At 43.3% G+C, this 14,056-nt stretch overlaps 1 protein-coding gene and 1 non-coding gene across 8 annotated transcripts in view; both read right to left on the bottom strand.

The window, feature by feature from the left end:
• dennd1a (DENN/MADD domain containing 1A) overlaps nt 1-14,056 on the bottom strand; it is a 66,199-nt gene that overhangs the window by 26,458 nt on the left and 25,685 nt on the right. For all 7 annotated transcript variants that reach the window (XM_028972961.1, XM_028972959.1, XM_028972957.1 and 4 more), the window contains exons 5-9: nt 13,903-14,022; nt 2,747-2,816; nt 2,491-2,571; nt 1,223-1,276; nt 382-492 (exon numbers count right to left, since the gene is read on the bottom strand). In XM_028972961.1, coding sequence (XP_028828794.1) covers nt 382-492; nt 1,223-1,276; nt 2,491-2,571; nt 2,747-2,816; nt 13,903-14,022 — 436 coding nt within the window. The remainder of the gene's footprint in view (nt 1-381; nt 493-1,222; nt 1,277-2,490; nt 2,572-2,746; nt 2,817-13,902; nt 14,023-14,056) is intronic.
• LOC114787251 (U1 spliceosomal RNA) lies at nt 6,926-7,089 on the bottom strand. Its single transcript, XR_003749381.1, has one exon. It is a non-coding gene; the product is annotated as a U1 spliceosomal RNA (small nuclear RNA).

A 14,056-nucleotide genomic window follows, 5' to 3' on the forward strand; every position in this document is an offset into this window, starting at 1 on the left:
AGCCCTTTTTAAGGTAACAAACTACTAAAATAGAATGGCATTATATATATATATATATATATATATATATATATATATATACACACACACACACACACACACACACACACACACACACACACACACACACACACACACACACACTACATATTATACTTGTATGGATAAATCAAAGCTACAAGGTAAGAGGATTTCATTATTTCATCATATCACAAACCCAACACTGAAGCCCCATCCTGAGCAGCCAGTGGGTCTGATCTCCTGTGGTGGAAACCAGGAGCATAAAAAAACTAGAGGAGGAATGCATGGAGAAAAATAAAACCCAAAAAAAGGCGAGAGGAGACACAGAGACGGAGGGAGTGAAGAGACTACAGTACTTACAGTGCTTAGTTTGCTACAGCAGAGGAGGACTCGGCGCTCATAGAGCATGCTAGCATACAGATGGAGCATGTTATTGACATCTACGGCTACAAAATACTCTGTTAGGTTTCTCTGCAAGAAAACAAAGGTAAAAAAACAACAACAGTAGAGAGGTTAGTTAAGAAGGAGAGGCCACAAATGTGTATTAACAGAAACATCAATCATTTCTAAAACCACATTTTCAACATGAAACAGCACTGAGGGTTGTTTTACTGCCAACAACTAAACAAGGATGGCTGAACTCATCATCAGTGTTTGAAAACTCATTATCGTTAATGTAAAGACAGAGCAGGAATGGGGAGTGTGTTTGATTTTTCTGTCACAGAGGTCTACAATTCTCTCGATATATCTGTCGCGCTCATACAGAGGCAAACGTGCAAACATAAACACTTACAGGCATACGCAGCCTTGGGGCCTTTTTGGCTTCTAAGCCTCAGCCACTGATCATTGATGGCAAGTGGGGACTTGGGAAATGTTCTTTAAAAAGGCCTATTGATTCAGCTGGCTCCTCACATTTCTCCCTCAGAGACCCAGGTACAGGGAGGATGATAGAGGAACCCTGTCACTGTGTTACGGAAAGATGCCCCTGGGTGGGGAGGCATTCAGGCAGTCTGACCCAGGCAGGAAACATACAGCTGATCACTGATATGTGAAATGTTTGTTCAGCCTCTAGAGGACAATTGCCTGCAGCATTGGATCATATTCTTTGGGTTGGGGAAAAAAACATGCATGTATTCCACACTTTTTGTTTCTCGCCACTTGTACAGAGTTGTAATAAAAAATGAGGGCTGAGCAGACTCACGTTCTCAGGTATACTGGGCAGCTCCCTGGTATCAGGCACAATGAAATAGGAATGCTATAGACAGAAAACACAGTGGTTATACATTCCGAACAGCATGGTACATTTACATTTCTGAATATAATCATATAACAACAAAAATAAATTAAATATTCTATTCTCACAGGGAAACAAAGCAAAAATGCTCAGTGGCCTCTCTATGGAGTTTAGGCCAACCAAATTACACTGAATCTCAGAATCAGAATTTGTATTCGCCATATATGAAACACAGGAATACATTTTGACAACACAGTTATAACTGAACAGTACAGATGCAGGTACTTGCATTTTGTGATAACGGGTTGAAAAAAAACTGAACATATATATTTGGACATAAACTCCTGAAATAAAAGAGACCATTTATTTTCCACTTATTTCTCAATTGATGGGCTTCATTATTTAAAATAAAATAAATAAAACTCCAATGCATGTATTACCTAAAATAGTTTTTAAAAAATGTTACAACAATAAACAACTACCTAAATTTTATAATCCACTGCTGAATAATATAATATAATGCTCCAACTTAGGAAAACTGGATGAAATTAGAGGTATAACTCCACAGACAAGGTTCTTTCTTTGACATTTTTTGTTTAGTTGATCATGTTGGAGAAGATGTTTTGGTGCATAAATTCAACAAACATGGAAATGGAAGGGCTACCATAAAAAGTGGTGTTTTTGAAAGTAATCTCTCAAATGTCCGTCAGAATGTGCACAGATCAATAAAAAAAAATGTGTTTAGTTTAAATGTGCACGCATATGTGCTGCAGGAGCAGAGAATGGAGCAAGTGAGCAGGGTGGCAGACAACATAAACAACAGTAAAGGTGTCTGAAAGAAAAAAAAAAAAAAAAAAAAAAGATAATAAACTCTGTTCCTGCACTAGTGTCATCTCTCTTTTATTCCCAAACCTTCCCCTGTCAGTTCTTCCCCCACAGGCGAATCTTTTACCCGCTCTGTCACCTGTAAAACGAGCAGCGCCGAGGGAGAGTGCGGCCGCTGGTCCTGCCTTAAACTACAGACTGAAGGCAGCAGAGGCTGGGGCTGAGCATGGAGAGCAGGAGGCTTAGCTCAGAGTCAGAGAGGCCTGTACACGTTGACTGTGAAAATGCATTAGTCTCCCAAAAAACAAAATATAAATCCTGCACTGACTGAGAGAAGGTCACTAGGTGAGGTGTGACAGTAACAGGTTTAATTAGCAGCATCTTTTATAGGGACTAAAGCCAGAACTTACCACACTCAGATGTACAGGCACTCCAGGCTCAGGGATTGAGAGACTGTGGAGTGATTCCAAGAGCTCCCGCCATTGGCTTTCCTGAAACACCCCCCGGACACACACACACACACACACACACACACACACAAAAACACACACTTAATGGACTTACAACCAATGTGCTGCCCTGAAAAGAAGTAATTTGGCAGGTTCTCTCAATGCATCCAGATAATAAAATGCTAGAGATGCATAAACATCACTAGCAAACACCAACCTGGCCTTTAAGAGTGTAGTCAGCAAGGATATTGAGAAGCTTGTAGAACACTTCAAACCATGGGAGATAACTGTACACAAAGACGAAAAAAAAATTATATGTACATTACCAAAGCCAAATTTCCACCTTGATGCAGTTTTGCTTGAATCTCTGTGACTTATGTACTGTATGTTAAAAATTGAAACTGTTCCTTAAGGATAAAAAATTTATCCGTCTTCAGTGGTGAGGCAATGGTGGAGGAGGCGGAGGAGGTGGTGCTCTGAGAGGAAGCAGCTGTCAGTGGGTCAGTCTGATGTGGGAGAGTGAGAGGGACTGAGCACTGACACTTTTCCTCTGGAGCTTTCTGTGGCCCTCTCTCCATCATCTCACAACAGCTGTGGGGACCCACAGTCCCACAGTGTTTGTGTGTGAGAGGGAGAGAGAACACAAGACAAGTGAGACAAGTGAACTCAGAAAGGAACTGCACCGCTGCTACCCTCCGCTGGCCTCAGGGGTAAAAGGGAGCCAAGCAGAGAAAGAGATGGTGACAACGAGAGAGAGGTGGATGAAAAAATAATGGCCTATGAGAATGAAAGTGTTGAAAAAAAAAAAAAAAAGAGGAAAGTAGACCAAGACAGGGTGAAAGAGTGGCTGAAGGAGAGAGATGTCTAATGGCAACAGCTGCATCCCCCCCGTCCCCACCTCCCCTCTCCCCTTCCTTCGTATCCAAGTCATATAGCCTAGGCCCTGAGATGCGGGGGAAATATACTCATCCTAATTAAAATATTGCAGCAGAAGACACGCGGCTTGACGCTTGTTGCTTCAGTAGGAAAAGTGATGTTGAAATGCCAGGGTTCTCTCATTACTCAGACAGCATCGCGGCTGCACTGCGCAGCGGCTAATTCCGCCGCTGCGCCGCTATTTACATCCAGAGCTGGCTGAGGTGGCTGACTGCGCCCCCGCGTACTATACCTCTCACCTTTAATTGTGGCCGTCAGTCGTCCGTGAACGCAAAGCTTCCACCGTGCGGGCTCATTACTGCAGCGGACACTGAAGCAAACACACACACACACACACACACACACACTCCATCCCCATTCATTTGACGAGTGCCTGCCGGAGCTAAACAGTGGGCACTACTAAACAGCTTTCCACTAATCCCTTCATACTCATAAATATAAATAAAAAATAACCCCAAAAAAATGCAGCCCTGAGACAAGCGGCCGGGAAAGTTTGTTTTCCGGCAACAACACAAAGCTGCGTCTAGACTTACAGATTATGGCATCTCGCCCACTGATCCAGCAGGTTGGAGGTGGGTGGGGTTGGAGTTAACGCTACAGACAACAGCATCGCCGCTCCACACCTCTTCACACACGGATTATCCCTGATGTGTTGATTTTCTGGCAGAGTCTGGCTAAGCTCGGAGATAGACCCGGAGAATCCCTGGTGTCGGCGTTAAATGGCAGAAGCCCAGCCAAGCTGAGGATCCCTCAGACTAATTGGAGCAAGTCCTCTGCAAGCCCTTGCATATTACAGATGCATGTTTTGGTCAACTAATTTAACCAAACACAGCCCAAATTCGGTCTCTTACCCATGAAAATATGAAGGTTTACATCAAGGGCTTGAGTTTTAATGTATGTGCATAGATCACGGTTCTCTTAGGCCCCTTCTCTTCTGAGACGGATGAGATATGCAGATTATTCCAACACCCAAACTGGGATATTTAAATAGGTGCTGGTGTCAGACCGTGTCCTTTCCATGTGGTGGGGCAAACCCTCACAAGCACAATTGTAGTGCCAACGCTAACCTATTCACCTGCGACACGCTGCTAAACTGTCACCGCACGCCCAGAGGCACTTCAGGGGAACAAGGACAGGAAGGACGGCGCTCTGAGGCTCTCCACTTGACCAAGCTGTCCCCTGAAAGCGTTCATCTTCACACAGGAAAGCCCTAAGTAGGAAATAAATAAGGCACGAGCCCAGGCCATCCAATGAAGGGGTCCCACTCTGCTGGAATATTCAAAATATGCAAAGCAGCCATGATCCTCTAGCCAACGGTGGGCAGTATTAGTATGGAGCCTGCATTCAAGGCTGGTGCATGTGATCAGAATGCTCAACAGCACCACTGACTTTTCCAGGGGACCGGGGCTTCTCTGAGCTCTTTAGTATTCTGAAATTCATTAGCTGAGATGAGCGCTAAACATCCTTGACTTTGTGAGAAGATGGGGGTTACGCGGCTACAGGATTATGCAGAGCTTACTCTCACCATGAACCCTTCCAGCCTGTTCCAGGGCCACCAGAGGGGAGTCGGTCCAGACCCAACCTCCACCTGAACTTCAAATAATTCAGCCTTAATGCATGGTGGAGGCCACAGCTTGGCCCACACTCTCTGATGAACATGCAGATAATTCTACAACTGAATAAGAGAATGAATGCATGACCTTTGACCTCTAAAATGTCTGTGGGGTGGGAAGGTGAATGGATACGAGGTCGTTGAACTCATGGGGTTAGGATTTCAACCCCCACCATGAAAAAAAAAAAAATCACTGGTGGCCCCAAGTAACAACCAGACAAATTAACTTCACGTGGTTTTGTGAAGTGCTTTTGGTGTCTTCAAAGTGTTATACAGCCATGCAGATTAGACTTGTGAGGAAGACCATAAAACAATAAGAAATACAGTCCAGTCAGACAATTTATCCCCTAATCATCCCTAAGACCAGTTGGAGGCCTATTCCATGTTTTCATAAAACATAGCCACAGAATATATAAAAAAGGAGCTGTCTGTGGTGCTGATTCATTGTGTAATATAAAGGTTAAATGTTCACATTCCATGTTTTATATGAGTGTGTGTTCATTGGGTTAAGCACGCACGCACACACACACAGACACACACACACACATATATAATATGGAAAGTAAAAATGTAACCCTTATATTGTGTTTGTGTGTGTGTGTGTGTGTGTGTGTGTGTGTATGTGTGTGTGTGTGCGTGTGCATGTGTGTGCACGTGCGTGCGTGCTTAACCCAATGGAAGCTTTGAAACTATGTTTTAAGTAAGCATCTAAGAGAAAAGGTATCTAAGAGAAAAAAACATTTCTACTAGAGATCGACTGATCATCAGCCTTGTTTTTTTTTTTGGTTGGGGGTTGATATTAGGCATTTTGTTGATTATCTGTATCGTTATATTTTAGCAATCACTGATATTAAGTAATTAGTTGCACTAATTGTGGCCTCTGTGCCCTTTGCACTCAATCCACTGCTTCGTTTAATGTCCTGCCCACAATTATCTCTGATTTGCTACATTCAAATGAGTAATAGCCAATCAGTGCTGAAGCCCTGCTGTTCCTCACAGTACACATGCACAGTGTAAAACCCCAAAAGTTGTTCCCCACATTAGAACATCAGAGTCTTACACACTAATGCTGCAAAACACCACACATTTCCATAATGAAAATCTTGCCTGGTTTCCCAGTTAGACGATGGAAAATGTCAGAATAATAACCCTTGCTGTGAAGATAATGTGAGCACACAAAATAATGGTAGTAGTCTAGTGGATAACACACTCGCCTCTGAACCAGAAGACCCAGGTTCAAATTCCACTTACTACCATTGTGTCCCTGACCAAGACACTTAACCCTAAGTTGCTCTGGGGGGGGACTGTCCCTGTAACTACTGATTGTAAGTTGCTCTGCATAAGGGCGTCTGATAAATGCTGTAAATGTAAATGTAAAAACAACAAACATTTTAAACATTTAAACCGTACCTCATTATATTAAATGAACATACTGCTTTATAAAGAAATGTTGTCTTAATAATATAGTGAATGCAATACGTTTGTGTGAGCACCAATGATACATGTAACAGCCGCATTAAGTTTTCTGTAATGCAAACGTTAACGTTAAAAAAGGATTATTTGAGCTTCCGCAGCATTTAAAGCAAAAGTTTTTTTAAAAAGTAAAAGTGATCGTTGTTGTGAAACACTGCAGCACAGCACACAGTGCACACAAATCCTCTGCATTTATCCATCACCCTTGGTGAGCAGTGGGCAGCCATGACAGGTGGCGGGGCAGCAGTGTGTGTGGACGGTAGCTTGCTCAGTGGCATATCAGTGGCACCTTGGCGGTTCAGGATTCGAACAGACAACCTTCTGATTACAACTCTGCTTTCTTAACCTCTAGGACACCACTGCCCCAATTTAAACCAGGGGAGAGGGCGAACGCAGTCCCCCACTACCAGAAACTATGCAGTCAAGATTCCGACATTTGGGGAATTTGCAGGGGTCAGCACAGTCATAGTGTAATGGCTGAGCCTCGCCCTGGGTGAACCGCCTTCTTGATCATGGTATCTCCCCTGCCAGGTATCTTGCTTTACATTACAGTATTTACATTACTCATCCCTATGATATGGTGTTCTCACATGTTATATGTAACATTTTCTTTATGCCTTTTACATTTTCGTTATACATTTTACCTTTCAGTTTAAACTGAATTTTGTCAAATTAAAACATCTTAATGTTTTACTGTAAATTAATATTGGTTCCAAATATTGGATATGGGAACACATTCACTACTAATAATCAACACTGTCCCTGAAAAAACAATATTGGTCAAAAAAAAATTCTACAGTTGCATTTGCTGCCCATCTGATCTGAATTCACATGGACATGAGAAAGGAGAACAGTTTTGAGATTTTAGTTTCTATGTTAAGTCCTATGAGAGTTTCACCCGAGAGGAGGGAAGGAAGGAGACGAGGAAGATTGAAAGAGAGAAAGAGGGGGTGTAATACTCAACAGTGAAGGTCTGGGGAGAGAAGCAAGTGCATCTCTGACATTAAAAATATGCTGTAATCATGATAAATTCAAGCCCTAATTCAAAAAACTTTTTATTGCACATTGCAGTCAACAAATCCATAGCAGGTACATTTGTTACAACATCACCAATAAATCTGTCATTTGGAGAAAGGTAGGCTGCCTTTTAAGACTGACTCTCTGTTTTTGGTTTTCATGTTTGTCCCTTAAAGGTCAGTTTAAAATTTTCACCACATTTGAAGCACATCTGTTTCAGAATATTTAATGGCATGGGTGTAAAAAACAGCATGGAATGGAGCAGAGGCAAAGTGCTATTGGACGTTAATGGACTCATTTGAACAGGAACATCTGTTAGTCGTTTGTCGAAAGACATCTTACTCAGGAAGGAATCAACACTCACACGAAGGCCAACTACAAGCAAAGTAATGCCAGGAACCTAAACATTTTCTTGTTTCAAGTATCCTGTGCCAGTAGTCTAATCAGTCACAACAGCATATGTGTTGTGTCCACCACAACCTGAAAAAAAAATCACCAGCTACAAAGAAAAAAAGCAAATGGGTACCTATGATCATGTCTGTGGACAGTCATTTAAAAGCTCAAAACTTTGGGCTTTAAAAAAAATAGTGATTTGTGATCTACATGTAAGTGTGACCAAAAAAACTTTCCCTTCTCCTGAAGTCTTGACTGCACAGGCAAAAGGTTAAATAACAGAGTAGCAACACTAAGCACACTCTGACTGGCATGAAAAAAGTTATTCAAGAAGCCTGTTTAAAGCGCTTTCTTTCCTCGGGAATGAAACTACAAAAGCTTGTAAACTGAAGGGCGAATAGGAAACATCCCCGACAGCCCAGCGTCTCAGAGCTGTGGGCCGAGGTGCGGCTCAGGACCTCTAACATTTCCCCCAGCCTGTCTGAGATGCCTGGCAGTGACAACTTTACAGCAACACGGATCATAAACCCTCCAATGCTCCTGCCTTCAAACATCCCTGAGACGCTCACTCTGACTCCTGTTTTAGCCTCACCTCACGCTGGCCAGAACACAATAAACATCTCGGCCACAACACCGGTCCCCCTGTGCTCATGGACTGCTTCCTGTGAGGACAGAAGTCTTAAAGTTTCAGCGGCCAGTGGGAAATGAGCAGGTGGTGGTCTGGACAGTGTATCGCAGGTCACAGGCCAAGATGAGATGTTTTGACTGAAATATTCATCAATTAAGCAAAAGCAAGGCATGCACAGGCATGTAAAAATCTTCATCCAGCGGTAATTAACACCTCTTAAATGCTCAATGCACACCAGGTGTTTATAACAGACACAGCCTTGTATGAGGAAGTACAACAAACAGATCGATTGTTGCAGGATCAGGATCAGTTTTTCTCTGTCTGGACATTCTGTGGGGTGGTTAATGTAACCATAGCAGAGAAAGGGGCATTAAAAAAAATTATATAAAAAATGATACATAAATGTAGTCTTCATAATGACCAACTATTCCACAGCCCATGGCTCAATGTCAGAGAGCCACTTTGCACACAGCTGCTGGTCGCCCATCTCCTTTGACACGCAGTTGCTTTAAAGAAGAACGTGATTAAGTTACTTCCATGCGCTCCAGACAAGCGGGTTTATGGTTTCAGCACCACCATTAGCCGAACTTCCCTGGTCAAATAATTGCGTGATACATGGCCTCAGACAGAATTAGAAACATTTTTTGGCACCATCCTTGCACTGATGTTGGAGGGCTGGGCGGAGAGCAGGGGGGCAGTGGGCAGAACGTAAATGCGTCAACAAGCTCTTTAACTGTAAGGGAAGTGAAAGAGTTCTATGTGCTCCCCAATACCCCTTCCGCCTGGGCTAGCCTTTATGGTTCCTCCTCCAGCCTGTAAAAAAAAAAAGCCAGGCAGGGAATTGATTAGGGCTCGTCTATGACCTCCAAACACACACACACACTCAATCAGTGGCGGAAGTCCCTCAACTGCATGGCGGGGACCCCTCCCTCCAGACGTCTGTGCCCCAGACCAGCAGGGGGTGAGCAGCCACTAATGCCATTATCCTCCTTGCCAACCAGAGGTTCCACACCTCTCCTCTGAACTCTGCTCCCACAGGTATGCTAGCAGCTGGGTTGACAACCACATTCTGCTCATTCTGTTGGCTCATTAAAAACCAGCCTGATTTACTACACATGGCCACATGATCCTGATATAACGTGAGGGCTGGATTTTCAGGTTTGCCATAAATGGATATAAAATGGCAATTTACAACATCTCTGTCAAACAACAGTGTCTGGTTCACAAATGTGTGTGTGTGTGTGTGTGTGTGTGTGTGTGTGTGTGTGTGTGTGTGTGTCACTAAACTGGTTTCGTTGAGTCAGATGTCTGAAATCCTTAGTCAAACATATCTAAAACATGCACTACTCCTAAAATGTTCTAAATTACAAATGTTATCTGTAAAATACATTAAAATCAGGCAAAGTGATAGCAGTTAAAAGACTTTTCTCTATAGTATTTTCTAATATTGTATTCATTTGTAGTTAATCATTTATACTTTTAATTAACACTTAGTTTAAACTCAGTAATAAAAATGAGTATTATTTTGGGAATGTTTTATTGTGCAATTATGATGGGAAAAAAAGTTTAAAGGATCAAAGTCCTTTGCTATTAAACTTTCAAGCGATTTAATTGCAATTTCTAAAGGCAAGGGCTTGTATTTTCTCAAAAATGGACAAAAATGTGTGCCTTCAAATCAAGCAAGCTTTTTTATTCTTGGATATTGTGTGTAAATTGTTTTGGATTAAAATGAATTTTATCCCCTTTGGAATAAGGCTGTATTGTGAAAAATGTGAAAAAACAAAACCATGTGAACACTTTACACTGTATATTTTATGATGATTGAATTGACAGCCACATAAAAGAGTTCACATAAAATAGCATGCAGACATAAAAGCATAAAGGTTCATTCATGAACCTTCTAGTTTTATTATTTCAATTTTTAACAGAACTCAAAGAGTACATTTATCTCTATTAAAAGACAAGTAAATGTGTGCCTTTACAAACAAACTGATCAATTTTCAATCATAATAACTGTTAAAGACTTGATTCCACAGACACAATCGATTATATTTGATCATGAGGTTATCGTAGAAACAGCTTTCCTTCACTCCTTTTCTTTCAAGAGTCCATTCTACCCAACTAGGAAGCAGATAGCTGAAGTGTTAAATGCTACATTCACTTCCAGTTTAACCAGAAAACATTTACCATGTTGAATTGTGAGTTTCTCACTGAGTTCATGAGTATGTGAGAATTTTTTTATAACTGTTTTTGTAAAATTATGATTTTTTTAAATGTTGAGAAGTTTCATCCTAAATCATTTGAATGCTTTTAACACATTTCTTAAACGTCTGAATGGATAGCAGCATATAATTATTATTATATCTCAAAATAAGATCTCATTGTAAAAGTGAAAACAACAATCTTCTGTGTTCTAATCTAAAGAAATGATTAAGTTAATAGGGAGTTACTACTGAAACTCAGAGATAAACACCACTGGTGAATAATTCCAGGAAACTCACCGAGTTGTATCAAGTGAGCTGAAAATGTCCTTTCATGGGATACGCGTGTACTTAAGTGCTCAGTGAAGGGTATTAAATGAAATCAGTGAATTAAAGCACTTAATCAAACCTATTAACACCCTCAGTCCCAGCCTCTGCCTCCCCTTGTCTGTCTACTCAACCATGCACATCACCACTTAAGCTCCATGCGGCACATACTGAAGGCCCAAAGAAGAACAAACTAATCGATTGCCCATTGATTTCCCCTGATTACCTCTCACAGAAGACCTACTGGCCCGTACGCAGGTCAGCAACAGGGGAGATTGTAGAGGCCAGGGCTGCAACGGCCAGTCCGGTCAGCAGGCCGAACACACAAAGGCAGGTCAGGGGCCTGCCGCTGCCTAATCCCCCAGCTCTAGTGAAGAAGAACCCCAGACACACAGCCCCACGCTGGGCTCCCAAAAGACCCATGTGGAGGTGGCCCACAGTCAGTAATCTGGGAGAAACAGCTTTCCTCCACTCCTTTTCTTTCAAGAGCCCATTCTACCCAAATCTTTGTCTCTCATCCTCTTCGACTACTTCCTCTCTTTTATGATTTATTTTGTTTGGAGAGCCTGTTGTTGTATACCCATGGTGAACGCAATGCTTCTAGCTGTGCGAGACACATGTGGAGTCCTTCAACGCCACATAATTATTATGGGGGGTTAATAGCATTGCTAATTAATCCTGTGCTGAGGAAGCGCTAAGAGAACAACAGTAGGAGAAGCACTACTACAATTGTGTCCCTGAATAAGACACTTAAGCCGACGCTGGCGCAGGGGGACAGAACTTGTAATTAGTTAATGACACTGGATAGATAAGAGCACCAGATGAACGAATGAATGTAGTAAGGCTGAATGATATCTAGAGCATTAAAACGTTCTGTGTCAGTCTCTGCTTTTGTTCTGCCTGTTTGAGTCGTCAAATGTGAAAGGAAGAGAGAAAGAAAGAGAATCATGCACTTCCCTTGTGCTGCCAATTGGCAAGCCCAGAGCAGGAAGCTGTCAGAGCCGATTGAGCTGAGCCGGAGTGGACCTGCCGGAGAGGGCCGGCCCGTCCCTGCTGCCCAGGCGACCCACCTCTGTTTCCAAAGCATGGGAACAGAAAGGCCCTGCATTCCAGCGGAGCGAGCTGCCAGCCTCCCCTCTCTGCCCCACGCTCATGGGGGTGGGGCCCATGAATGAGATTAACAAAAGACGTTCTGTGGCTGCGCCTTGGCTGCCATCCATGTCAACAGAGCCCAGGGTCAAAGGTCACACTAACTACATTCATTCCCAGCAGAGCCCTTTTGCTCCACAACACAAGCTGCGTGTAGCACCGACTCCGAGCCGGGCCTCTAATCCCTCCAGATATGCCCGATCCCTTCACATGTTTCTGCTCAATTAGAGCAAAATGGCCGCCTGTCCTCCTCCAACCAGGAGAAGTGACAGAGAGAGAAAGACAGAGAAAAAGGAGGGACAGAAAGTAAAGGAGAGAAAAGAAAGGGCCAGTTGGAAGGGAGGAGATAGTGGGGTGGTTACAAGCTGAGGCAAATGAGAGAAATGGCAAGAACAGGACAGAAGGAGGGGTGAGGTCACGCTCATAAATAACTAAATAAACAACGTAAATAAACAAAGGTGCATGACAGTGACCTCTGCTCACGTGAAAACCTAAAAAACACAATGTAATTTCCCATAAGGTCTAAATTCTCCCTTAAAGAGAAAATCCGCCGCTGGCCAAATCCTATTACCAAATGGCCCGTGCACACAGAACAAAGATGCCTTTATCAGATTATCATGCGGAATACATACTTCCCATTCAATGTATATGGGACATTCACATGACCAAACATTAATCCCCAGTTTAAAATATGCGTCTTAAAGCACAGGACACAATTCCCGCGGCAGAGTGGCACGCACTCAATGCACAGTTCACGTCATACAACAAAAACGTTGTGACAGAGCCGTTGGGGACTCGGTTGAGGCATCTGTGTCTGAGGTGCTGGTGATGCTGTTGGTGTAACCACTACATGGCTCAGTTGCATGATACAAACTTCATCCGAGTTTTTCCACTTCCAACAGGGAGGAAAGAAGTCACATGCAATTACTCAAAAGGACTAAACAGCTGTAGAGGGGGAGAGGGAGAGATCAAAAGGAACAAAAAAAAAAAAAAAAAAGGGATACAAGAGAGCAGTGAGGTGGGGTGTGGAAAAAAGAACAATTAACAAGTTCTGCAGAGACACTGAAATTTTTTATTTTAATCCTAAAGTACAAGGACAGAAAGAGGAAAACCAGGGGGTGAACAGACAAATTAGACAAAACACAGGAGAGGATTCTGTGGTGGCCGGTGAGGCATCGGATGCTCCCCGGCCACCCCACGCTTCGTCCCTCCGTACCGAGCGGCTGCCTGCTGAGAGCTACATCGCATCACAACGCCGCCGCTCAAACTGGGACGGTGCGCTGACACCGCTCATGAGTCTAACGACAGGGCGGAGGGTTACAGCTGCGCCGGATGGGAGCATTCGGAGCAGTCAGACGGAGCAGGATGACAGCAGACAGAAGGCCGGCTGATTTATTCCAGCGCGCCGCCAGCAACGGAGCGCCGCTTACAAAGAGCCCAACATCACAGTCAACTACAGCACAGCGCAGGCTGCAGAAAGCGACTGTCGCTGGAAAAAGAATGACGCACGTGCTACTGATGCAATTACGGATTCGTTTGCTGTTAGAGAAGTAAGGTGGGCAATGATGGCCATTCAGCTAACAAAGGAAGGAGAACCATCTAGAGATCCGACTGTGGAAAATAACACGCGGTCTTACCTCAGGATGCAGTGGCAGGTGTGGGCACCTGATGACAGGCGACAGAAGCCGAACCTCTGCTTGCTCTCGATGTCCGTCAGAACAAAGGTGAAGTTCTGGCCCACCTGACTTACTGACAGGCTGAGAGTGAGTGACAGACGTGCAAAGGAAGACA

The sequence above is a fragment of the Denticeps clupeoides genome, chromosome 3, assembly GCF_900700375.1.
Source record: "Denticeps clupeoides chromosome 3, fDenClu1.1, whole genome shotgun sequence".
NCBI classification, from domain to species: domain Eukaryota; kingdom Metazoa; phylum Chordata; class Actinopteri; order Clupeiformes; family Denticipitidae; genus Denticeps; species Denticeps clupeoides.